The following is a 16,885-nucleotide window of genomic DNA, read 5'->3' as shown; positions in this document are numbered from 1 at the left end:
CCCTTTGTGCGGTCCCCCCGCGCTCGGTCAGGCCGGCGCCGTTGCCCCGCCGGAGGTTTCGGTGTCCGCAGGCAGCGCCCGGGTCACGGCAAAGCAAAACGCCGCAGGGGAGGATGGAGTCCCTCCGTCCCACTTCCCCAGCACAACCGCCTGGTAGCGGCCCCTTGAGACCTGATGGGTTTAGGCTGCGACCACGAAACTTGAACGTGAACGTGGTTCCTCTCGTCATTGTGCTGACACACCTCCCGCTTCCCCCCGTGCTGGGGGCTCCGGGGGTCCAGACGCTGACCTGCGGGAGGACTGGAGAGTGTGGGAACATCCCCCACACAAACCGTTTGGGAAGACAAACAGTTTGGGTGCTAATAACAGCTCCTTGTGCTGTAGTGAAACCTCTGATTGAAACACTGACAGGACAGAGTTCCTGGGAAATAAAGATAAGCCAAGTCCACTGAGAGTATAGATTTCCATAGGGGTGTTTTGGGGATGCCAGTTCATAATTTCTTTACTGAAAGAGTGGTCAAGCACTGGAAGAGGCTGGCCAGGGAAGAGGCTGAGTGAGCAACCAGGGAAGTGGTTGAGTCATCAACCCTGGAAGTATTTAAAAGACGTGTAGATGAGGCTCTTGGGGACATGGTTTAGTGGGCATGGTGGTGTTGGTTGATGGTTGGACTCAATGATCTTAGAGGTCTTTTCTAACCTTAATGATTCTATAACTGCTAATTTCTTGGCGATACCTGGCAGGCAGCTAGGCAGTTAGTGGGTGGGAAACAAATTTTAGTCTTTTGTAAAAATAAACAGGCCATGAAGCTGGGGAGGGTGAGTTTGCACACTATGAGGGTTTAGGTGTGCTAAGAAGTAAAATATGGTGTATGTGTATATATACATATGTGTATACATACGCACATATACATACATACCCAAATTCCTACCTCAGATCGATCTAAAGAATAGTTTAGGGTATTGGAGTAGATGTACCTCCAAGGTGACCTGAGAGTAAACTGCTTGCCCTTTCTTCATGTAAACCACACAAATGCCCCTTCTGAAAACTGGGAATCCAGGAGCTGGATCTCCACAAAAACCACTTGATATTTTCTCTGGGAAACGGTCATGGGGCTGGCACAGACATAGAGAGGGAGTACAATGAATAAAGGCTGCTCAAGAGACACGAGGTGGTTTGGAGCAATCTGGTCTCATTGCTCTTTTTTCTCTTCACCCCCCTCCCCGTTTCCTCTACCAGCTTGTGAACACGTTCTTTAGTTTCCTGAGGCGTAAAACAGATTTCTTCACCGGTGGAGAAGACGGAGTAGCAGAGAAGGTAAAAAACCCAAATCCTCAAGCTTTTATGTCTTTTAACTTACATTCCACCCATGTCTGTGCCATGCTAGGACTTCCCTGCCTGAACAACTCAAAGCATTACGGTGCACTTGGGGACTTGTAGCCCGTGATGCTGATGAAACACATCACTGAAACAAGGTAATAACGAAGTGCTCCTATCTGAGGTGAGGCATGCATGATTGCTTGTTCGAATGGTACTGACGGTGCGGGCTTTTTTGCCACGCTCTGGCCAAAGGCTTGTTTGGAAAGCAAATCTGCCAGACACCGCTGACACGGTGACAGACACCGCAGTGTTGATAACCCCAGGTTACCTTGTTTGTTCATCTCAGAAAAAGCACAAAGTCCACATCTCTGCTCATGCGGCTGCACTTTTGTCTCGGGGCTGCGGTACCTGTACGGAGCGAGCGTGCTGGGGAGCAAGCCTGGGGGTCCGGGCAGCCTCATTGGTAGCCGGAGCAGCTCCTATCCAGCAGCTCCTGTTCCTCACCCAGCTCGAGAGCTGAAAAACTTAGGGAAATAAGAACCAGAGCATTCAAAAGCGAACTAAAGGTTTCTTGTTTGTACTTACCAGTATAGCAGCTGTTCCCCTTCCTGGACTACTGGAACTGCACCAGCAAAGCAGGCCCTGCTGCCGTGTTGTGTTAGGGCAGATGTTAATTGCTAACACAGTGTGTAATGTACTCTGTCTAGTGTCTAAAGTGGCAAAACTAAGGCAGGTAAGGGATGGGAAAGAGGATGGTTTCAAAGAAAGAAAGATGTAGCCTAGTGCTGTTTTCCTTAGACTAGAGAGCAAATCTCCCCAAATTCCTGGGGACTGTGTGCTCCCAGGAAATGAAACCCTGAGTAGCATTTCAGAGATGAGCACTGGCTGATCCTTCTGGAGGTTCTGGCTGCTGTTGTTGGCAATTCCATAGCAAATCTGTGTCTGTGCCTGTAAAAGGAAAGTGTTGGTGTCCTTGGGTGGTGTCTGTTAAAAAGCTTTATGGTCTTCTGAAAAGGTGCTCGATACAGAGTCTCTGACACCATAGTAACCACAACAAAAATTGAAGAAGCTGCTTCCCTAGTCCTGCTCGCCCTGTGGCATCAAAGAGAAAGAGGAGAGGGTGGGAGAGTCATTGTCTTTTATGGGGTGCCATTTGAGAAGCCCGTGTGGTGCAGAGTGAGGGGCGTGTGGTGGTACGTTGAGAGAAGTGCCGTCTGTGCACACTGGCAGGATCGGGCAATGTAAATAGTTTGCTCACCATGGATCATCGTGTGGTTAGGAACAGAGGCTGGGAGACGCATGTCTTGAATTCTGTATCCTAGGAGACACTGGACTCGTGTTGTGTAAATAAATCTTGCTTTCCCCTTTAAAACAAAAGGGAAATACTTGCTGGTTGGTTACAAAACTACAAGGCACGAACACTTTGAGTTGTTCTGGAAAGGTGCTGAATGCCCCCAGCAGTTTCTGGGATATATAAAAACCAGTACCTGAAACCCCTGTCTGAGAAATCTCTCCACTCTGATTCCTTTTCTCAGATTCTGTCTATATTGTTTTCTGGAGCAGACTACAGTTCTCATACGTGCCGCTTTGCACAGCGCTGCTGGCGTTATCAACCACGGGGCAATTGCTCTGGCTTCCTGCCTGTGTACTCAGCTTTCCCTCTGAGCACTGCAGCCGTTTGCATCGGAGACCCTGAGATTCTGCTTTTTGTAGTCACAATGACATGAGAATTTGGAGTGAGGTTTGAAGCAAAGATTTATGTAGGAACTTGCCCCTAAGTGTAAAACACCAAGCTTTTCAAAAGTTTCTCCTCTAAATCATGACACTGAATCTATGTCTAGTGCCCGGGGAAAAGCCCAGTCGTGGGAAAGGTCAGAGGTAGGTACAAAAACTTGGGTCTAGGGTCTCCTTTCTTCCAGCTGTCCTAGATGTATGGAGTAGCTGTCAAATGGCTGGGTTAGGCATCTGCTCGTCCTGCTGGATTTGCACAAAGGCCAAAACAAATGGAGAATCTTTATTTTGCTGTTATCTCCATGGAAATACACTCCCTAGGAAGAACTAGGAAGGGTTTCATTTAAATATTCTGAGTTTTCCCCTACTCTAGATTTTCAGTAAAAAGACTAGAGTAAAAATGAAGGGAAAAGTCACAACATCTGTATGACTAACAAATGTTCTTGTGATCCTCAGTAGACGGTGAGTTGGCTTCACTTGGGTTTGAAAAAGTGGTGATTTTTTAAAACCCTTTGATGTGTGTTCCTGTCTTTCAGCTGATCACAGATACCTTCAACCATCACAACAAACTAGCTCAGAAGGAGCGGAAAGAGAAAAAGGCTCGTCAAGAGGCAGAGCGGCGTGAAAAGGCAGAGCGAGCTGCGAAACTTGCTAAAGAAAAGCAAGAAGCAAACGAGCCAAGGATTAAGGAACTTACGGACGAGGAAGCAGAAAGGCTGCAGCTGGAAATCGACCAGGTGAGAGCAGTGTCTGGTGCCTGCAGGTATCATCTGGGTCATCTCCTCCGTTGGCCTGCACGTAGCTCAGGTAGCAGTGAGTGGTTAAAATGGCTCAAGGCTTGTTCCTTTGAAGTGTCTGGACCACCAGACTGGCGTCCTTCGAAATTAAATTAGCCTAGGCCAAACCAATGCATTTTCACATGGATTCTCCCATAACTCACTTTGCCTTTCTGCCTTCAGCAAGTTCGCCGATTGTAGCAACACCCTCTGCCACAGTCATCAAGGTGTGAGGACCAAGGGAGTCTTCTCCTTGGTGGTATCACTTTCCTGTAACATTGTTCTAAGGGCTGAAGATTCCCTGTCAGTCTTGGGTGCAGTTCTGAGTCTCGCTGTTTAGTTTCAGCTGATGAGGCTTGAGGCCACCTAGTGTCAGATCAGCAAGTAACACGAAGTGCAAACACTTGCCTGAGCATGTTCATTCTCTTTTTAAACAGAAAAAAGAGGCACAAGGACAGATTAACAGTGTCCCAGTGAAACCCTCGGAGGATGAAGGTGAATCTTCAGATTCTAACAAACAGGTAAAGCTCATCTAGGGACTTTATTTTAGTATGGGATAAATAGGTTTCTGGACAACCATGAGAACTCCTGTAAATGTGAGGGAATACGTTGAGAATACACACTTAATTCCCAAAGATTTCAATTTTTTTGTGTGTGCGTGTTTTGTTTTGTTTTCCTTTCCTTTTTTGTAGTTATGTTTTAACAGAAACACCTATACATTGCGGGCTAAATTTATGTGAATATCAAATATGTGCACCTAAATATATTATAAATTATAAATTCTTATAAGAACCAAGAACCGTTGTTACAAGTGAAAGATAAATGGAAACTTGAAAAGCTTCTTTCTTTACACTTTAAAATGGTTGCTTAGGAAACAGATGACGAAGAGGAAGATGAGAAGGATAAAGGAAAACTTAAACCCAACTCTGGCAATGGAGCTGACCTTCCAAATTATAGATGGACACAGACTCTTTCAGAACTGGATGTAAGTATTGCCTTATTACCAGGATCTGAGGAATCTGAGATAGGGAATAAGAGCAGGTGCTGCTAAAAATGGTGGAGCCGATGCCCTGTATCTCAGTTGCCTGTGGAAGGTTGTTAGTTGTACTTAACGGCAACATTTCAGTAGCTGGGAGAGAGCTCAGTAACTAAACAAAATGCCCAGAAGCTGTAGTTAACTTTGCCAAATCTTGGTCTTGTTTAAACAAGACATTAAAATCTGCTTCCCTTTTTATGGTCCCTTTGAGGTATTGGCCTCAAATATCCTGTTGCCAAACTTACTCTTGCATCCTTTCACCCTTCCGCTCGCTCAGTATCCCAAGGAAAATATTGTGTGCTCTGTCTTATTCTGGTGAAACCAAGGCAAAAAGTCTTAGAATAGCAGCACAGGAGGTATGTCATGAATGAGTGGTTTAGAGGCCGCTTAAAGAATCACTGTCAAAGGTATTAGCAGAAAGTGATTTTAATAGAGATTTATAGATGTTCGACCTAACAGAATGTGATGGCAAGGTTCACTCTATTACTTACTACACAGATGAAACATATAAAGAAAGATCATCTAGGGGCTTATATCTTAGGGACTATATGTGTTTAGCAGCAGTCTAGGGTTCATTCACAGTTTTAGCAACACTTAATCATTAACTAATAATTTATGAACTTTAGTAGCACTTAATCATTAACTAATCTAGTATTTACGAAATAAGTGTTAGTAGTCTACTATAATCATGACTTAATTACAGATTATGCTTACTATTAGTCCACACATACAGAAAAATATATATGTATATATATGTACAAAAGGTATACCTGTTAAAAATTCCCCTCGAATTCAGTGAAGAAATATTCACGTAAAATGTGTCGGCATTTCTCAACGGGCGAGGGTTGAGCTTTGAGGAGTGAAGGGGTTCAGCGCAGGTCCCGTCGTCAGCTTTCGGTGACGGTCCTCTGAATATCGCAGACTCGAGAGGTCGCGAGCTCTGAGAGGCGTCCCACTCGGAGGGAGATGCTGGGTGCAGCCTGTTGCGGTCCCGGAGAGCTCAAAGGGTCTCACTCAGGACCACTGTTTATAGGTTCGCAAGATGATTGGCTTTAGTCATCCGTAAATTTCCATCCTGGCCACAGTCCCAGGTGGTAATTACTAAAAATTGTCAAGGTTTCAGTGTTGTTCTACTTGACACCTGGGCCAGGCAGTAGGAGTATGTTCCCAGCTCAGCTATGCAGAGTTTCTGATACGGTCAAGGAGCACTCAACTGCCAGACTCAGTACGCCAAGGCCAAGGTTTCATGGGAATTTCTGAGATCAACAAGAGGCCTAGGAGAGGTGGGGGGAAATGACCACCACAGGGTAAGGAGAGGTTTCACTGCTCAGCTCCTCAAATGTGATCTGTGTCTGGTCCAGCTGGCCATCCCTTTCAAGGTGAACTTCAGGTTGAAGGGGAAGGACGTGGTGGTGGATATCCAGAGACGGCGCCTCAGAGTTGGCCTGAAAGGCCATTCGCCTGTCATTGATGGAGAGCTTTTCAATGAAGTGAAGGTGGAGGAGAGCTCCTGGCTGATTGAAGATGGTAAAACAGTCACCGTGCACCTGGAGAAGGTAAAGGAGAACGAATCAGGATTCAGACTTGTCTGCCTCTTCCCTGGTGAAATAAGAGTCTGACGAAACCTAGGAAAGCCCTGGGCTTTGTCAGCTGAAACAGAAGAACCACACTTATCCTTGGTACAACGTCAGTGATGCTATTGGAAGTGGGGTATTGCAAGTTCCCCCTGTCTTCAGCCTAGCTTCATGCTAATCCAGGATATCCAACTGATTGCTCAGCAGTTCAGGAAAAGCTGGAAGGAAATCGGTCATTCTACAGTTGTTCCTTAATGGAATAATGCCATGTTTTGACATTTGTTAGTGACATGAAAATCCAGGGACAGACCTTATTGCTTATTGTGTCCCTTATTGTGTCCCTTCTGGGCCTCTCCAGGTGATTTGTTTGTAATCCCATTTACGTCATGCCAAACATGACATCTGACATGCTCTCAGATTTCTCAGCTGTGGAAATTCAGGCTACCTAAAGTGGTTCGGAATGAAAGTGGTACCCTTTATCCGTGTTCAGATTTTACTGACATTTAGAAAACTGTCAAATAAAGTTGATTCCAGCAGCTTTTTCCTGTGACTTGAGACCTAAAATTCCTAGACCAAGTCCAGGAAAAATAATATATTTTTCCTTCTTCATCCTTCAGATCAACAAGATGGAATGGTGGAACAAACTAGTCTCCACAGACCCGGAAATCAACACCAAGAAAATTAATCCAGAGAACTCAAAGGTAAGAACTGCCCCCGTTTTACTGTGTGGAGCCTTCTCATACGTGTGCTCACACTCGGCTCACATTCACCTTCGATGTCTTTTTTCGTACCAGCGTAAAACGAATACTGGGAGTACTGCTGCATATGATGCTATCATATAACATTAGTGCCCCCAAGACTTCAAACGAATGAAGCTGAGTCTATAGATTAGCGTCTGTATAAGTATTTCTGCAGCCCATGCGCACAGCACAGCGTAACCTCAAATGTATTCGTGTTCTCTGCAAGCAGGGCGTATGGGTTGAGACAAGTTATTCCAATTTTGATAGAAGTCCTTGCTTTTAGTTGTCAGACCTGGACAGCGAAACTCGCAGTATGGTGGAGAAAATGATGTATGATCAACGACAGAAATCCATGGGCCTCCCCACATCTGATGAACAGAAGAAGCAAGACATTTTGAAAAAGTGCGTAGATCTCATTAATTTGTGGGTATTTGCTTTCCCAAGGCCCTCTCCTCTTCCTCTTTGGCACAAATACGTGAGGAGAAAACAGGTTGGCCTTCAATCCTACCTGTGTTCGCATCTGCAGTTATGTAGTCATTGAATTGTTGGCCAACCACCAATGTCTATAAAAGCCCGTGGGGGTAGAAAGCATAACGGGAAATTCTGGGAATAGCCTACCTCTGGAATTGTCTTAATCTGCTGATTTCAAGTCCAGAAAGCATGTTTGGGACTGGAGGTACCATCTCTACTGAACTTTAACATGGTCTTGATTGTTTTCTAATCTCCCTCTAGCCCAGATAATCACCCCTCCCTACACACCTGCTACTAGACAGCTGTCTCCAAGCCAATACCACTTTTATGTCTTTATTGCCCTGCTTGGCATAAACGCACCTTGGCAGGGAAATTACTCATGGAGCTCCTAAGGCCGTTTGGGAAGGCATGGAGGCAATTCTGGGTCATGCAGCTTCTTCAGCAACCTACATCGTATCTCAGGATTGGAAGGAGGATTTAGTGTAGAAGGCCTGACTCCTTTTCTTCCTTAGCTTATCTGTAGCGGCAGAAGCTTCACTCTGATCGGTGCGCCGAGTACAGCGTAGGGTGCAACTGTTTTAGAGCAGAGACCAGACTTCCTTAGTGCCTGCCTGTTGAGTTAGTAGAATGGGAGGTAGCCCTCTCCTCCTGGGAAGTCCACAGACAGGATACCTCAGTGGCAAGGTCACTCGTTCAGTGCTCTGGAAGTTTGACTTGTGCGCAGATTGGCTGGTAAAGAATGGGTAGGAAGTTTAGACTTTGTTCAGGCAAAGTAGACTCGGTGACACCCAGGTGGGTCCTAATCTCTGCCAGTGAAACCCTCCTGGCTGCTAAACAAGGACACTGTTCTTGCCACACATATTTCTGTGGAAATGGAAAGTGGAAACGCTGTGGTGGCATTTCAGGAGAAACCGTGAGATGAGAGCACAGAGGAAGACGGAGGCCTGCCCTTTCGTGCACTTTGTGCGTGAATCCTCCACGTAGTTATGTGTTTTATCCCTTGGTGAACTGCAGGGCAGAGGAGGAAGCCAGGAGCTTCTGCGTGCAATAATCACTCCTGATCAGTCATAGGCACAGCGTATTGTGCTCAGAACTTTCTGATGTGGCAACCTGAGTCCAAATAGTCCTATCTGCTGGGATTGCAGTACATTTGAAATCAGGTTGCACCTAGGCTGAATCTAGATTTCCCTGGTCATGTCCTTCACGAGTTTTCACTGTTGCAGCACTGGAGATACTCCCCACGTCCCCAGTCATGCTTAAGGTAACACATTTGAGCTTAAATCGTAATCTACCCTCACAATCTCCCCTCTGTCCCACAATCAGTGTCATAGCTGCTACGTGTCTGTCCGAGAGGTAACAGTTAAAGGGTGTGTGTCTGATAATTAATAACTCCCATGTGTCTGGACTTGCTGACCTTGATGGCTGGTAGGATTGCTGACACCACTGACCCGAGGAAAAAGTGTTTGTAGTATGGGGAGTGTGTCCCAAGGAGCTCAGCAAAACAGTCCCTGCTGTGGAGGGCGTGGGGAGGAAGCAAACTTGGTAGTGCAGGAAGTAGGGATGCCTTACCCCCCCAAAACAGAGCTGTTCTGTGCCTCATGCTGACTCATACCCAAGCTCTTGTCTTTGTTTTCCTTGCAGGTTCATGGAACAGCATCCGGAAATGGACTTTTCAAAGGCTAAATTCAACTGAGCCCTCCCCTTCTCCCCCCTCTTTCAGTCAGCCCGTCGAATGGGGAAGGATAGGTATTGCCGGATAACCCTTACCTTGGGCAAGTAAACACTTCCAGCATCCCCACCCGAGCTTGCTGTGGAGGCAGCTTCATGAAGTCGTCCTCAGTTGTCCTGTGTTGAGCAGAATGCAAGGCCACAGAAGCGGCCTGCAGCAGCTCCACTCGGAGCCATCTGCGACACTTCCCAAACGGCAGTTAGGAGAGAAGGAGGGGTTAGAGCAAAAAGGGTGTTAGGGCTACAAGAGCCAGACTTGAGAGGTTTTGGGACATATCCTTAATGTATCGCTTAGCTTCATCTCCTGGCTCTTCAGAGCTGCTAGTCCACTCTTTGCCATTTCGGTTTGGCAGCAGGTACTCCTGAGTTTTTGCTCCCTTCCCCTTAGCTTTCCTGCTCTCCTGTGAAAACAAGGGCCAGTTTATTTTGTAAAATAATTCTCCTTCTGCCTTCTTGGGAAGGGAAAACACCAGTCTAAAAAACCAGCTATTGCAGTAGAGATAGACTCTGCTCCTCCTTGCTGCTGCTTCTGTTCTTGCCAGAAGTGGAACAGACTGAGTCTTACAGGGCTCAAGGGAAAGCTTCCATCACAGCTGGGGAGGTTGACCTGCTGTCCTGCAGCAAGGGAAGGCTGGAGAGTCTGTGGTTGTGGGCAAGGGAGAGGATGTGGGGGGTCTTTAGGGGTGCTGTTCTTGCTGGGAGCATGTCTCCTGCCTCTTTTCCAAGAGCCTCTCTCCCTGCTGACTACTGACAGGCATCGCTGCATTCTCTTCTGAGCTCCCGCTGACGAGTGGCATTACTCTGCATGTTCGTATCTTTGTTAAAACTGCAGTGCAACATAAAGAAAAAAAAAGTGGCCTGTTTCCAGGTAGAGCGTGTGATTTCTCCAGCAGAAAGGATCCAGGCTGCCTGCGCAGGCTGGGAGGGGGCAGTGCCTGTGAACGAGGGTGCTGGGGGGGCTGCCTGGCAGGGGCTGGGGGTCGTGCTCTCTGCAGCTGCCTGTAAATACGTCTTGGGCTCCCTGCTCTGGACTAATGTTTGGTCCCCAGCTAAGGAGAGGCAGTTGGAGCTGCGTGTCTTGCTCAGGGAGTACTGATGAACTCCATCCCCCCCTTAAACACTTGGGGATGACCAAGGCTCATTGCTCCAGGCTCCACTCTCCACGTAGCAGCGCGTGACTGCACTGGGGAAGCCACCCTTGCCCCAGGTCTGCTTTATGATGAGCTAACGAGGAAAGTGTCACGAAAGCCCGGGCTCCTGTCAGTCCTTCACGGATCCCTGCTGCTGCGGTTCTTGCCGCTGCCTTCCCGAAATGTTTCCATCTTATACCAGAGGGAGTGGGCACAAACGGCTGAAAAACCTGCCTGGGCAAAGTCCAGCCTGGCATTGCACCTGGCATGTTTGGTTTTTTTTTCTTTTTTTTTTTTGAGTAGTAGGACATTGTTTGCATTTAGTCTCCCAGTTTTATAGGCTCTTGGGGTCAAAAACCAGCATCCACCCAGTTGAGCAGTGACCTTGTTGGGCAAGCAAGGACCCAGGTCGGGGCAGCTGCCTCTGGACTGCTGGATCCTCCCGCCTGTTCATCTTACAGTTCACCCCGCACGCGTTTGCATGTCTGTGCTCTGGCCTTGATAAACCAACAGGGTCTCCATTACTGTAAATAAAGCCAGACTGTGCTGGCTTCATAGGCCCTTAGCCCCGGAGTGAGCGTACCTGCCAGCATCTGTGCTTAACCATGGTGCGTGGGGCAGGTGAGCTGGGCAGGCTGAGCTGTTCTTGGGGGTGTGATGAGCTTCACCCCGTTCTCAGCTGTGTGTTGGAGAGCTGCTGGTGCTCCCTGGAGTTGCTGGAGAGCAGGGGAGGCGGCCGGACTCTGCACCTGCAGCAGGATCCTCAGCCAGCCCCTCCTAAGGAGCAAGCACAGGCAGGCGCCAGGGCAGCAAACGGGGACCGTGCGTGGTTCACGGCACCACCCAAACCCAACCTATAGCTTTGTTATTTCCCCGTTACCACCGTGGCTCTGTATCCAACACCAGAAACCCCAAGTCCAACCCGATCCGATTGCTGGCAGCTTGGCAGCAGGGCAGCAGCTGTAGGGTCAGCGGGTCACCATTGCAACAGCATTGTTCTGCCTGTTTTAAGTGCAGAGCTCCCTCGAGTGTTACCAAAACCAAAATCTCGGTGGCTGGTCCTGTCCTCGGCCCCTGGAGGGTTGTGGCTCGTGTGAGCCAGGGCAGTGGTCGTGGTAATCGTGACCGTGAAACTTCAGCGTTTTCCAGTTGGGCAGCAGCTGTAGGGTCAGCGGGTCACCATTGCAACAGCATTGTTCTGCCTGTTTTAAGTGCAGAGCTCCCTCGAGTGTTACCAAAACCAAAATCTCGGTGGCTGGTCCTGTCCTCGGCCCCTGGAGGGTTGTGGCTCGTGTGAGCCAGGGCAGTGGTCGTGGTAATCGTGACCGTGAAACTTCAGCGTTTTCCAGTTCAGGATGGCACTGGTCTTAGATCTGGTTGGTGTCACTTGCAGGAGGCAGGTTGGGTAGCAGCTGAGAGAAGAGAGAGTTAAGACAGAGAAAAGGCAGCGGCAGGAACCCCAGAGGAAGCTGGGGGAGATTTTTTTGGGGGTGGAGGAGTGTCGTTTTGCCTTTCAGGCAGGTGAAGGGAAAAGGCAAACAGTCCTGGGAGAACGGGGCCGTAACTGCAGCTCTGAACCCTACGGCAGGTGAATGCCCGGGGCTGTGTTTGTGAACGGCGGTTGATCCCAGCGCTACCCCTGGACTTCAACCCTTCCGGCCAGCGGAACAGAAGGTGTTTCTCCTGACGGCCTTGTCCTCTGCAAACACTCAGCTGCCACCAACTTTCTCCAGGCTGAGCTGAATCAGAAGCACCCTTTTGCTTCCAAAAGGCAGTTTCCCCTGGAATAAATCATGCCAGGGCAGGACAGCTCTGGTCCAACCAGCTGCAGAAGGGGCTTAAAAGAATGGAAATCCCCACCTCAGTCTGAGTGACCAGAGACCACAGACCGTGGCCTCATCCTTGTGACCACAGCAGGGAAACGCCAGACACCGTGAAGGACGTTGGGAACCAAACCCTACAAATACATCCTTGTCTTGACTCCCAGCAGAGCAGGGAGGGCCGTGCCTGGGAGGGCAGGCGATGAAGGTCCCTTTGCCTTTCCACGCCCGTGTCAAGTCACCTGGAGAAGCTGTTTCGGTGCTGCCACCCGCCGGAGCCGTGGCTGCCAGCACAGCCTGGAGCTCCTCCACCCGCCTGGCTGCAGCTCCCTCGCTGCTGGGCCCCTTCTCACATCCTCTAAAAGCAAAATCTTGAGGGCATACAGGCTCTGCAGAGGGCTTTCCATATGGTAAAAGTTTCCCTGTCTGGTTTGTTCCCCCCCCCCCCGCAGTTCTTGGCTTAGCTCTTATTAATGAATATTGCAGCTCAGACCGTTTCATTTGGGAAGGGCTGCAGGGCTGCTTTGGAAAGAGCAATGAAACAGAAAAACCCCAAAGAGGGAAACGGAGGCACTGGATATTTAACATTACACTTACTTTGAGGAGAAGCCACAGCTCCTCTCTTACTGCTGAGGACCAGGCTGTAAAGAATTAGGGTCAATCCATCCGCTTTCTAACTTCTAAGCCACACTGACATAAATCATGCAGTAGTTCAGGGTGTGGATGGGGAAGATGAGCTTCTTGAACACTCAAAGCCTGATGCATCCATTCCCAGCAGAGTTACCGATCTTCCTTAACCCGAACCCAGGGAACCCTGGCAGTGGGGTGGCTTGGGGCCGTGCAGTACATTGGATCCTACTGAAGTCACTGTACTAAAGAGCAGCATTTTTGCGGCACGGTAAGGACCCACGCACAGTGGGAGTTCTCTGGAGAGTCTCCTGGCAAAACCAAGCCCCATAAAAATCAAACAATGTCTTCAGGAAAAGAAAGGTGCTGAGTCAGGCTCCCAAAAGGAAGTACCTGCGTGAAAAGAGCATGTTTACATGCAGGCGGCCAGGTAAAGGGCTCTCGTGTTTGTAAGATCTCCACTTGGCCAACCAACTCTTTCTGCCAGATCACTCAGCAGAACACTCAACACTAATGCTCAGAGCAAAAACCACTACAGCAACAGCCAAGACAACTGGATCAACAACAAACACGACCTTCAGCAGACAAAAAAACCTGTGGATTCATTCCACGTGCGGCTATGAGCAAGGAAACCCATGATCCACACAGCGAACTCAAAGGCAGGAGAGCTGCTGAACACAGGACTGACAACAGAGACAGCTCGACTACGGCATCATAGTTTTAAATGCAAAGTTTTCAAATCTTCCCAGAAATTGCAGTGATCTTCCAGCAGCAGTTTTGAAGCAGCCAGCTAGTTAGGAAGCAGTGCTTTGGGGCAGGGGATGAGCTCCCCGTGCTGTGCACCCAGCAGAGCTGCACTGAGCAGTGATAGAACCCAAAGCTTCCAGAAACAGTCATTCCCCAGGGATTCAATGTGCCCAAGAGAAGCAGAAGCAATACTGCCTGTCACAGCCACCCGGTCACTCCAGCTGCTTGAATGAGCGCTGAGGGAAGACAAACCTCTTCCAGGAAAAGCACTGGAGAAATTTAGAGAGGAAGGGTAGGCAGAGGGTAGAAAAAACGTGGCCCAGACTTGCATGGGGAACTAGCAGGGCAGCATAGGAGCAGGTGGGGACAGCAGAGATGGCAGTGACACAGCCATGTCCCCACACAGGGTGACAGAGCTTGGCCAGCAAGCTGCTGCTGGCAGCCTTTGCTCCACTTCCCTGGGGCCCCAACCAGCTGGTTCGAGGGCTCCAGACACAAAAACATCTCCTCCGGAGACCCTTCCCGGCCAAGAGAAGGCAGCATTTACCTCTTCACGGCTTTAAAATCCTTCCAGGAAGGACATACCTCGCACAACTGCAGTGGACTCTGCCTGCTGCCGAAGGGTGGCCGGCCCGGTTGAACTGGGTCTTCGTTCAACAAAAATTGGGACAGAAGAGGTAGCGGACCATGCACAGAAGGACTCAAGTTTGGGCTCAGTCTTCTGCCTATCTGCATGGACTAGACAAGAATCACCAGTCCTTAATAGATCAAACTTAAGGAGAAAAAAAAAAAGGTGGTGTTAGTGCCAGTCCCTCACACCATCCACCCTCTTACCTTGCAGGGGTGCCGGGAGAGTTGGTCCTGTGCACCAGGGGGAAAAACCCACCCACGACCACCTCCCTGCCGTCCTCTGCCCAGGGAGGACGAGGGAAAGTCAGTGGCAGGGAATGGGGCTCTGCAGGTTATCGGCTGAGTTTTTGTAGTGAAATTAGAAAGTGCAAAACTGGTCCTTCAGGTCACAGGGTCAGAGCCTGAGCCAGCCTCCCTCCCTAAGCGGATCCTGCCCCACCATCAGAGACAGGAGCTGCTCCGGAGCAATTCTTGCATTTTCTAGCAACAGCTGTCTACACGACAGGGAATGAGCTGAAAATTCTCCCCCCAGGCTCAGTTTTTCCAGAGCTCAGTTCCAGCATCACCCCTCAGGGAAGGTCCAGGTTTCCCTGCATGCAAACAGGCACTTCCCCAGGGGCTGCTTTATTTGCACCCAGCTTCCCCGTGTCCCATGCACCAGCCCGGCACTCAGCCCTCTGAACAATCCCCCCCGGCACAGGCAAACGCTGCCAAGGAGACGAAAATATCTTTCTCCATGTGCTGCTGGGAAAGCAGGGATCAGCAACCCCCTGCGCAAGCCCCCCCGCCTGGCCCAGGCTCCCTCCGCTGAGGGATGCTCTCCCCGAACTGATGCAAGCAGGCATGTAAAAGACACAGCACAGGTAGTAAAAGACTCAGCACAGGTAAAGAGCACATCTGCTTTATAAAAAAGACCGAATCAGATTTTTAAGGCCAAGGAGTGCAAAAGAATCCCATAAGACACCACAGGTGCACCAGCTTCAGGGACCATCGAGTTGACAGTCTTCCTCTTAGTGAGTTTTTGGGGTTTTTTTGGGTTTTGGGGTTTTTTTTTTTTGCAAGCTTAATCCATACACATTCACTCTTCATACACAGACTAAACATTAAAAATGTGCTATTGCATCTGTAATAGCGATCGGCAGCTCTTTGCAAGTCCATCCTCACCCCTCGTCTCCAAAGCTCCAGCGCACAGACCACAGAGCTACGTGTCAGTGTGACCCACGCCGACGCCTCAGTGCACAGGTTTAAGTAAACTTGTCCAAATACGTATGTACAAATCCATTCAGAAGCAGGAAGCCAAAAGGGTCCATCAGTACATGTGGCATTCGGAAGGAGGTCACCAAACACAGCTCCTCTGGGAGTCCCGGGCTGGCCTTCCTTCAAGTCTCTTCCTTGCATAAACGGGGTTTTTCACAAACCGACGGCTTTAAAAACAAAGCAGGGAGGGGAAGCCAAATCCAAGTCTCAGGCTCTCCCCTTTATTTGCAAAATCTCTCTCCGTCAGTGTCCCAAGGTGTGGTCTCAGTAATGTCTGTGATTTATGAAACGCCAGCAGTTTACAAAAACAGGCTCCAACAGGGACTTGAACTGTACATTTCAAAGGGCTTTGGCCAGTTAAATAAGCCTGACTGCTCATGTGAGGAATTAAATCCTTTCCCCCTCTACCCAACCTTTTGAAGAGTAATCACAGGCTGTGAAATAAAGGCACATTTCAGTTCAATTAAGGCACAAAAACATGGTCCACACCAAAGCACGGGGCCTATTTTGGTTTCCCTCTCCCCAAAAACCAGTGGGTGTGTTTATTCTATGGCTGGTAAATTCAACTAAGCGTTTTCTATTCATGTCCAAGGGCACCCGAATGTATAAACAAGTCCCATGGCTTCACGTGTTTACTTTACGATTAACAACCAAGTGGCAACACCAGTAAGATACAGCTTCCTCCTGCTGCAGCCCTCAAGGTCGCCTGGCGCCGTGCCCTCAGGGTAGCGATACCACATCTCCTGCTTCTGACCAGCTGTTGGAGAGGAGCAAAGGGAAGGAGAAGGCGCTGAGCGCCCACAGGGGAAAGGCAGGACCACGCAGTTCCTCACAGACCCTCAGGGGAGGCTTTCCTTTCGAAGCAAGCCACTTTTACGGGAGTTTCTAGCCGAACAGTCAAACAGCCCAATTCTTAATTACAAAAACTTAAAAATGAATCGACTATTTCACTCACCCGAGTTCAAGGCTTGCCCAGCAGTCAGCGTGACACCAAGCATGACGGGGAAACGCAGAGGGCTTGGCGGATGAGTGAGGAAGAGCTGACTGCCGTGCAAGTCACAGGTCAGCGCGTGCAATTGGCAACACCTCACGCCCGCAGTTCACATGAGACTGGCAGTGACTGCGCAGCTGATCCCCATGGTCTGCTCGGGAGATGGGAGTGGGGAAGCTGCCCAGGCATCCCAACCCCTCTGCAACTGGCACTGTGTCGGGAGACACGCCAAGAGGCCAAAGATTAAACGAACCACATTACCTGAACCTTCTCCTTACAAGGCAGCAGGAGATGAAACCACTAAGGGTC

The 16,885-nt window shown here is 49.2% G+C and overlaps 1 protein-coding gene across 1 annotated transcript; it reads left to right on the top strand.

Annotated features, from left to right (window-relative positions):
- Positions 1-801: 801 nt before the first annotated feature.
- On the top strand, positions 802-9,855 carry NUDC (nudC nuclear distribution protein). Its single transcript, XM_009585924.1, has 9 exons — positions 802-816; positions 1,238-1,315; positions 3,586-3,786; positions 4,263-4,346; positions 4,697-4,810; positions 6,223-6,417; positions 7,053-7,136; positions 7,459-7,577; positions 9,288-9,855. The coding sequence occupies exons 1-9, from the start codon at positions 802-804 to the stop codon at positions 9,337-9,339; spliced, it is 942 nt and encodes a 313-aa protein (XP_009584219.1). The 3' UTR covers positions 9,340-9,855.
- Positions 9,856-16,885: the final 7,030 nt, after the last annotated feature.

This window comes from Fulmarus glacialis, unplaced genomic scaffold (genome assembly GCF_000690835.1).
Source record: "Fulmarus glacialis isolate BGI_N327 unplaced genomic scaffold, ASM69083v1 scaffold10129, whole genome shotgun sequence".
In the NCBI taxonomy this organism is placed as follows: domain Eukaryota; kingdom Metazoa; phylum Chordata; class Aves; order Procellariiformes; family Procellariidae; genus Fulmarus; species Fulmarus glacialis.
This window is presented reverse-complemented; position numbering and strand designations above follow the sequence as displayed.

Excerpts from the sequence above, each read along its gene's own strand:
- NUDC (XM_009585924.1), top strand. Across the intron at positions 6,418-7,052 it reads TCACCGTGCACCTGGAGAAG|ATCAACAAGATGGAATGGTG; the intron begins GTAAAGGAGAAC and ends TTCATCCTTCAG. Across the intron at positions 7,137-7,458 it reads TTAATCCAGAGAACTCAAAG|TTGTCAGACCTGGACAGCGA; the intron begins GTAAGAACTGCC and ends CCTTGCTTTTAG.